We start from the raw sequence: 9,179 nt of genomic DNA on the forward strand, positions 1-9,179 counted from the left end.
AGAAAGAAAGAGGAAAAAGCACACAAAGTGGTAGAATAGGAACCTCCCAGTAGGAAGGTCATCACCTCCTACCACTCCCCCAGTAACAGCAGAGACACTTGTTTTATTCACAAAAGAATGAGCAATATAGTCGCACACAAACACACCCATGGAAATCAACTGTGATGACTTCAGACCACAGATTCACAAACAGCCATGAGATAAACATCAAAACAGAACTTTACTTTAGTTAAAGATATCAAAAAGCTGGACAGTATGCAGTGAAGTTTTCCATTTTTCCATTTTCTGTCTGCACAGACATACCCAGACATCCCTCTCCCTGGTCACCCCCTCTCCCCAGGAAGAGCTGGAGGAAGTGAATTGCCACTGTGTGCCCTAGATCCTCTGGGGGTATGTTTTTACGGAGGATTTGCCTTTCCCAAGGCAAAATGGCTCTTAGTGACGAGCCAGACCATGTGGAAAAGATATATATAAATCTTATAAAGTTTGTATCTGTCTTGTGTGAAACTTGTATGAAAAGCATACAAGAGTGAAAACAGATATAAGATCCCTTGAAAAATTATATAATGAAACTTGTATGTTTTGGATACTTACTAAAACAATATATGAAAGTAATGAGAAAGTGGCCACTTTCATATAAGCCTTACATGATTCACTATATGAAGTAGGCCACATCTTATGCAAGTCTTTTGTAAGTTTTTACTATTTCTTTTCCATATGGGAGACCAAGTGTGATTCATAAGACCCTAATGGCAGAGATAACTTTGCACTGACAGGGGTCCCACCTAGGAGCCAGGTCTGTGGACCCTCCACCCACAGGAGGGGTTGTAGGTTGCAGTGAGGCCTTGGTGGTCTGATCTCCGGTTACTGAAACTGAAATAGTGAAATCCTAATATACTCTTATCCAAGGTTATTATTATCATTAACTAAAACGAAACTACAAACTAAAAGTAGGTGTTAAAAATAACGTGTTTATAAACATACAAAGTACTCTATAAAGCAGGGGTATTAAACTAAAATTTGAGGAGGTCCAGTTGGAGAAAATCTTCTCAAGCAGAGGTCCGGGACATCATAATGTCTAACTTACGTTATGATTGTGATAGAGAAGCAACCTTTTTTTTTTTTTTTTTATTTATATCTGAACGTATGAACAATAGACTGTCAAATCAATGAAAATACAAGTTAAAACATTTCAACAAAATTTATTGTTAACACTGAAACACACAGTAGGCCTACATTAGAAATAGGGCTGCTGTTTAAAATGAATTAGAGAAAATAAATAAAATGGCTAAATTGTGCATCTTAAAACAAAGTGCTTAATTTCAGAAAAAAAAAGTTTCCCTTTTTCTTTACATTTTACATCTCGACTAAACAGTCTCAATACATTTTCAACAGATAACATCAAAACATTTTAACAATTTTACAGTTTCTCTTTCTTTCACCCCCTTATATTCCACGTCCCAACTTTCTGTTGTTCAGTGAGAGAACTGAGCTTTAGTTCGCTCTACTAGGACTTTAAATCTGGGCTGGAATGGTGTCAGGGCCATTCTCATACACATGTGTAAGTGCTCATTGGTGATCCTGGAACGATATTTAGTTTTTATTATGTTCATTGTGGAGAAAGCTGCCTCACAGCTGTATGTGGAGCCAAACATGGTCAAGATGTACAGGGCTACTTTCCTCAGATTTGGGAAAGCTGTCTCAGAGACCAATTGGGGCCAGAAAGTGGCAGGTTCAGTTCTTCCAAACTGCTCTTTCAGGGCCACATCTGCTTGGAGATCAATTAGTTGCATTTGAAGAGGCCCAGCATTTGCCCACTTGAAGTGCTGTGTGACTTCCTTTGAGAACCCTCTGACATCAGTGATGGCAAATGGGTTCTTTATGAACATGGTGAGCTGCTGTCCAAAGCTGAAGCTATCAAAACGTTTGCTGAAGTTTTCAATCAGCTTATCAACAAAGTCAACAAAAGAGGACACATCTCTCTGTCCCTGAACCTGTTCCTTCACTGTTGGGAAGTGTGCATAGTCTCCTTGCAGGTCTTCTTTGAACACTTCAAGTTTCCTCTGAAAGCAGCGGACAGCTGTCATCAGTTCACAAATTGAATTGTCCTTGCCCTGCAGCTTCAAATTCAGTTCATTCAGGTGTGAAGTGATATCAACCAAAAAGGCCACAATATCCATGTTTTTCCCATCATTTAAAAAGAGAGAAAAGTTTGTTGCTTTTTGACTTTCCAGCTCTTCCAAGAAAGCTGCTACTTCACTTCTGATGGACCAAAATCGCTCCAATGCCCTGCCTTTGCTAAGCCATCTCACATTGTTGTGAAGCAGAAGATCATCAGCGTGTGCATCAACTTCTCTGAGAAATTCCCTGAGCATGCGATGCTGACAAGAAGAAGATGCCCTGAGAAAATTTATCATTTTCATCATTGTTTTCATCACCTCAGCATACTCGTCTGACAGGGTGGAGCATAACACTGACTGATGAATAATGCAATGATAAGAGATTAGCTCGGGATTGTCCTCTTTCATTCTTGCTACAGCTCCTTTCTCTCTCCCCATCATAGCAGGGGCTCCATCTGTGGTTATTGAAACCACTTGGTTTGGCTCTATTCCTCGCTTTGTTAACATTTCCTTAATGGCCAGGTAAATATCCTCTCCTCTTGTAGTGCTGTGAAGGGAAGTTACACCTAGCAGGTCTTCACAGAACTCTTTCTTATCATTGTTGAAGAACCTTACATAAACTAACAGCTGAGCATTGTCAGACACATCAGTGGACTCATCTACAGCCAAGCCTACACGTGGTGTCTTATGAATAGCTTCTTCCAGCTGGGATAGCACATCCTGAGCTTTGTGGCTGTTGATGCTGACATAGGTATTTGCTTTATTTTGTCATGAAGCTCTTCTTTTTGTTTACCCTCAAGTAATGTTTCTGCTACTGCACTCATGCACTCTTTGACAACACCTGCAAAGGGCTTTTTGTGTTGACCTAAAATCCAAGCAACTCTGAGGGAACATTCATGAGCACGTTGTTGGGCGGTGAAAGAACTGGTTAAGATCCTTGTGGACTGATCATATTGGGCTCTGAGACTGCTAATTTTCTGGGACCTGAGTTCAGACTTGGGTGGGTATGATTGTTCAAAAGCTTTGTGCTTTGTCTCATAGTGGCGTTTGACATTGCCACTTTTAATCAGTGCCACGGTTTCTGAACATATGAGACACACTGGTTTGCTGCTTGCGGCCGGAAGAATGAACATATATGCGTCAGTCCATTCAGTCTTGAAAGTTCTATTTTCGGTGTCTACTTTTCTCTTTTTTGAAAGCGCCATAGTTGTTTTACCTCTTGTGACTCCCGCTCACGTCTTGTCTCACTGTATCGTTAATCGTCTCGCTTGTCATTCACCTCTCACCATGTCTTTCCTCTGTCTGTCTGTGTCTGCACTCAGAGTTGCGATCGCCTTGAATGCGCAGATGTGATTGGCTAAGTAGTGTCACGTGGGTGGCTTAACTCGCACACAATTGGTTTGTATGTTCCCTGGTCTAATACAATGTAAGGTTACCGCTTAAAATTGAATCGCCCCGTCAAAATTAAATATAATTTAATATTTTGTTAACTATAGGTCCGGGTCCATATAGGATGGCGACTGGGTCCGGACTCGGTCCGCCTGTTAGTGACCCCTGCTATAAAGTAACTGAAATGATACTATCAGCTTAGACAAATAACTAAGGAAATAATAAAAAATAAGCAGGAAATGTATTCAGTTTCAGTCAGTGAGGTCAGATTTGTCAACACGGCAATGCTTATAAAACTTTGGCTCATTTGTTCACTTGGATATGTAACAGGAAGTGTAGTAACGTCTGCTCAAAACTTCTTTAATCTTGTCCCTAAAAATACCACAAACACACCTGTTAAAAACACAAAACTAAAACTTTCAATGAACCTTAAAAAAAAAAATCAATAGAACCTAAAAAACATAAAAAAAAAACCCCACAAATTAAAAAAATTAAGATTCATATCATTAACAATGAAATAAAAACAATATTAGTGGCAATATGTATAAAACTATATTTAAAAAAACAGATTTCAGACAAGCACAGCAAAAGGAAATTCACTGACTTGTGTTACTCCAGGTAACACAGGCTCATCTTGTGTAGTCACCCCTAAAAGCCTGTTTTGACCCAGGACAAACCCTGATGTTGCATCTCAGACCATGCAGCACTAACCAGCAGAGTAACTGCATTTTTACTTATTTTCTGTATCTTCAGCCATGCCAGCCTGTGACTCACACTCTGGGTCAACCTGACCTGTGCTCTCTCTCCTCTGCACTCTCTGTGTGGTGAGTGTGTGTTTATTTACTGGAGTGAAGACAGGTGTGTTTAAGCTTCATGAATCAATACCTCTTCCACAGACACTTAATAATGCCTCAGTCTGAGCGTGTTCACCATTGCCATCTTTCTATTTACCAATCAGATGCGACAAGCGAGGAGTGGATCTGACTCTGTAAACTCTCTGCTCATTGGCTGACCACCTGTGACAGACAAATTATTAATAAGAAAGCATATCCTGGAGCAGATCCTCTTCTATGACTCTTAAACTGGAAAGAAAAAAATTAATGAGATGTTTTATTTACTATGACCTGAACCCAAGTGACCAAGCCCAAACGTGTTTCCTGATGTCAAAGAGTGAGGGAGATAAGAGGCGTTTTCCCATAGATTTCTATACAACCGGAAGTCTTTTTGCAGCCAGAGCAACCGCCCCCTGGTGGCCAATCAAAATTTGCATTGCGGTCAGGAAGTCTGACAGAGGAACGGCAAAGAGAGTGCAGTTGTATTTCAAAATAAAAGCCCCTGAGTAGACTAATTGTTCCTGTTGTAATTTGAAGTTGTACAAAGGACAGAACAGAACTAGGGCGCAAAGTCACAGATGTATCTACTGACTACTGTACTCCTGAAGTTATCGGCTAAATATTTTGATAGTTTGAGATCTCAGATGGGATATGACAGTGCTTCATTTACTCTGACACACTGGGATCTCTCAAAAATGACTTTTCTCCATTAAAATATGTGCTCTTGCAGTGTTAAAATGCAGTTATATTGTTTTTAATTCTCTAAAGCAGAATGTTTTGAATGACCTCTAACTAATGCTACTAAATATTTGTAATAGATGGTGATTAATGATATTCATCCTACGAGGTGTGTCTCAGAAGAGCAGCAGTGAGATTGTGAGAATTCGTCTCCTCTCCCAGCCCAGAGCTTCGAGCGGATTTCCCCTCCTGCTTGTTCCAGTGCAGCGGTGTGATTTGGACGGATTTCCTCGTGAGCTGACACAATTCCCCGTCTGCTTCGAATGACAACCGTGAACAAATGCAAAAGCGGTGTTTCTTTCCTGTTTTAATCCAGCCAGGCTCGATAAACAGACACAGCAAGGTGACTGTCACTGGAGACAGGGTCAAGGGTCAGACAGAACAATAGCAGGAAGCGAGTGCTTTACCACAGTTTACTGCCTTGCTCACTGACTTTCCAGCGGCAGACTTTATTCTGACAGATGTTCCAAACGGCTAAAAGAATCTAACCACGAGTCAGAAACTTTTTAAGTTTCCCTCATGTTTACAAGTTGCACTATTTTGCTGTTTCATCTGGTATCCTGGTAAAAACCATAGACTGTATATAAAAGATGAACGCAGCCGCTTTGGCAGTACCCATTAGTCTACCATTAAAGTTTCAAGCTGAGCATTTTGGTCATCGTCGTACTGTATATGACACGGAGTTCTCGGCTTGCAGCATGTACAGTGCAGCGATTCCCATTAGCAATCAGAAGGATAAAGAAGGGAAGCAAGGCTGAGTCGCCTTAAAGATTTACCCACAGTGTCACGGTCGGATCACTCCTGAAACCTGGATTTGAAAAGCTAAGACGAAAACAAAATGCTGAGACTGTGGGTGATGTCATGGTGGCCATGAGCATTTTTCACGTACAGTCTTTGTTTGCAGCCTGTTGGTCATTCGAAAGAAAGCAGGGTGAAAACTCCATCTTAGTGTAAAAAATGTAAACTTTTAACAATTAAATGTCAGAGATTTTATTAACGGGAAACTCAAAACTCCATGATTAGGGACAGTAAATATTAAATGAAATTTAAATTTAGGCACTAATGAAGTTGAATGAGTTCAATAGTTATATGATTTCTGGTTTTATGAGTTATTCTGTTTTCATTGCATGCATAGATTTATATATTATTTACTCCAAATTTGTTTATGTGTCTTAATGCATCACATTAACACTTTTATTGGGGAGTTCAAGAAATATTCAGCCTCTAATCGACTGATTCATGTTTTTGGGCATGAATGTCCAACCTTTGTGTTTGTAACAATGAAGTCTTTCATCTGTTCTGTCTCATATGTACTGACTTGGGTCCATGTTCATGTTTACTAATTAAAAAATGAATTAAGGTTGAAAATGTCCATGTTAGGAAACAGGGGGAGTCAGTGGAGTGAATCAATTTACAGTCTTTTACAAGATTTGGTTTATTTTTAATATGTTTTTAAATTTAAATAGGTTCTTAATAACATTAAAATGGGATGCTACAAAACAGATTGTTTAAACTAAATTAGCTGAGCACAAGCATTTCATGAGGGGCCAACAATAGGTAAAAAAAAAAAAAAAAGTTGATCTTGTGACACCTTTTGATTGATAGCCCCACTAGCTGCAATAGTAATGCACTTTCACTGTTTCAAAACCTTTGGCACAATTTATGGGGGGAGGGGGGGGGCACGGATGTCCCTGTGTCCCAGTGACCTCAACCTCAGTAAATGCCTCCAATCAGCACTGTGAGCTGGAAATGAGAGACGAGCAAAAAAAAAACACAGGCACACAAAAAACAATGAAAGACATGAGAAAGATCGGGAACAGTTACTGCTAACAACACCATTCACTGCGGACTCTTCAGTGATCCGAACATGAATCAGACAGAAAAGGAGAGTGGCCTGAGACGAAAAATGCCTTGAGTCAGCCGGAAAACAGCCAAGCAGATGAGAAAAGCATGACAGATAAGAGGAAACGAGAATGGATTTACTATCAGTGTCACATCCCTCTGGTGTTCCCTGATGCCTCTCTGTTCCAGCTGTTTGTCAAAGAAGCCTTTAACTGCATTCAGCAATATCCAGAACACCTCGCAGCGCTCCATGTACCAGGTTAAAAGTGGTTCACAAGTTCATGCGAGTTTAAAATGTGCAGCTGATGTGAGAAGGTTTGATTCTTTGCTTCTGAGCTCACGATTTGAGACGTTCTACACATGTTATTATCATCTTTGTCTGATCTGAGAAAATTCACCTGTTTTCTTAAACAAGAACGCATCGATGCAGAGAGCATCGTTTCATGATATTTTTATTACAGTATGATGACGTCAGCCTATTATGGCATCATTGTACTCATGGTGAACTTTAGCATTTGAACTTAGTTGCTCAAGTTCAAATGCTTAGCCAACCAAGGTACTCATGTCCCTCAAGGCCTAGTATGTTGTTGTGAAGTTTGAAGACGATCCATAAAAATGGTGGGTAATATAAAGTTTTTACTGATTTTCAGATTTGATGTGAACTTGACTTTGAATTTCACCAAAATTAAATCAGCTTGAGCTGTTATTGGTGTCCACCGTCATGGAAAATTTTCAACATGATATCTTGAAAACTGGATGCTAGCTTGCTAACAGACAGACCAACATTGTTACAGGCTCCCTCCCTTTGGTGGGAGCATAAAACAGCCTTTATTCTGTTAAATGTTGGCCACAAAGTCAAATTAGGGCACTGTGCCATTATGTACAAAAAGGAGTTGACTCAGCTGGTTTTGGATGCAAAACCAAACTAAACTGTGAACTCAGTCAAATCAAACTGTAAACAGATAATGGTAATGTTAGCAGTACATCTGCCGCATAGCAAGAAGTCTTAATTGCCACATTTCATGTTTAATGTTCATGGTTTTAGTTGCTCAGCTATTAATGTTAGCTAACTTTAAAGAAAGCTTTCACAGGACTCTCTGTACTAACAGATGACCTAACTTTTGATGCTACTTTGGTATACAATAGAGTTCAGGGTCCACACTCATAAACTGAAATCATCACGCCTCCATCACCATGCTGACAGGCGTCCAAACATCTCTGCTTTGGTCTCATGTGTACAAAGGACACTGATCCAGAAGTCTTTGTGGTTTATTCAGATGCAGTTTTGTAAACCTAAGCTTGGGAGTGATGGGTCTGTTTTTTAAAGAGTAGAGGCTTTCTCCTGCCAACCCTTCCAAACAAGCCACACTTGTCCAGTCTCTTTCTAACTGTGCTGTCATTAACTTTAATGTTTAGCATGCTAACTGAGGCCTGTAGAGCCTGATATGTAGCTCCTGAGCTTTTTGCTTTCTCTGAGTGTTGCGCAGTCTGACCTTGAGATGAATTTTCTGGGACATCTATTCCTGGTGGCTGTCTTGAATGTCTTTTTTCTTGTGAATAATGTTTCTCACTGAAGAATGAATGATGTCTTCCCTCCTTGGTGTTGGGTTAAGACACACCTGAATGCTCCAGACCAGCAAACTGTTAAAGCTACTTCTACTTAATTCTATTAAGCAAAACTAAGGGTTACTTAGTTTTTCACACACTGTTTCTTCATTCGGGTTATTTTGGGTAATTTCTGTTAAATAAATGATGAAACACTGTTGTTATTATCTGATTTTATCTAACTTTAAGACTTGGAAAGGAACAAATGATTTCTTTATGTCCTGATATGTAAAACGTTAAAATTATAACTAAAAGAGGGTGCTCCAAACAGCAGAGGTAATAGCACAGTTCTCCTGTGCTTGCCCAACTAACCCTTTGTTCCCCCAAAATCATTTATTAAGTCATGATGGCTCTTTTTAGTTTTATTTCTTTACATGAAAGCAGAATATTGGGTCTAAATTCTTTCCTATTGGTCTTTTGACCTGCTGGAAGGCACAGGCATGGGTCAGATAACAAGCTTTGCTGATCAGGCACTTCCTGGTACAGTATCGCTGGCCTTGGCCTGTTAAAGTGTCCCTAGAAAGGAAATCAGCCAATCTTCATGATGAGCAGCGTCAACAGACAGGAAATAGAGGAAGTTGAATGAGTTGAAAGTCGGCAGTATTTTTCGTGCCACTAAACCACCAAGTCATCAAAATCTCACTACGTGGTG

At 39.9% G+C, this 9,179-nt stretch overlaps 1 protein-coding gene across 1 annotated transcript; it reads right to left on the bottom strand.

Moving 5' to 3' along the window:
* Positions 1-1,475: 1,475 nt before the first annotated feature.
* LOC147331067 (general transcription factor II-I repeat domain-containing protein 2A-like) lies at positions 1,476-2,180 on the bottom strand. The gene has a single exon (XM_086294088.1). It carries the CDS (start codon positions 2,178-2,180, stop codon positions 1,476-1,478), a length of 705 nt encoding a protein of 234 aa, XP_086150214.1.
* Between the last annotated feature and the right edge of the window lie 6,999 nt (positions 2,181-9,179).

This window comes from Aulonocara sp. 'chitande type north' Nkhata Bay, linkage group LG5 (genome assembly GCF_057382095.1).
Source record: "Aulonocara sp. 'chitande type north' Nkhata Bay isolate Kocher_YH1m ecotype deep benthic linkage group LG5, A_spYH_male_GT1.1, whole genome shotgun sequence".
Lineage (NCBI taxonomy): Eukaryota > Metazoa > Chordata > Actinopteri > Cichliformes > Cichlidae > Aulonocara > Aulonocara sp. 'chitande type north' Nkhata Bay.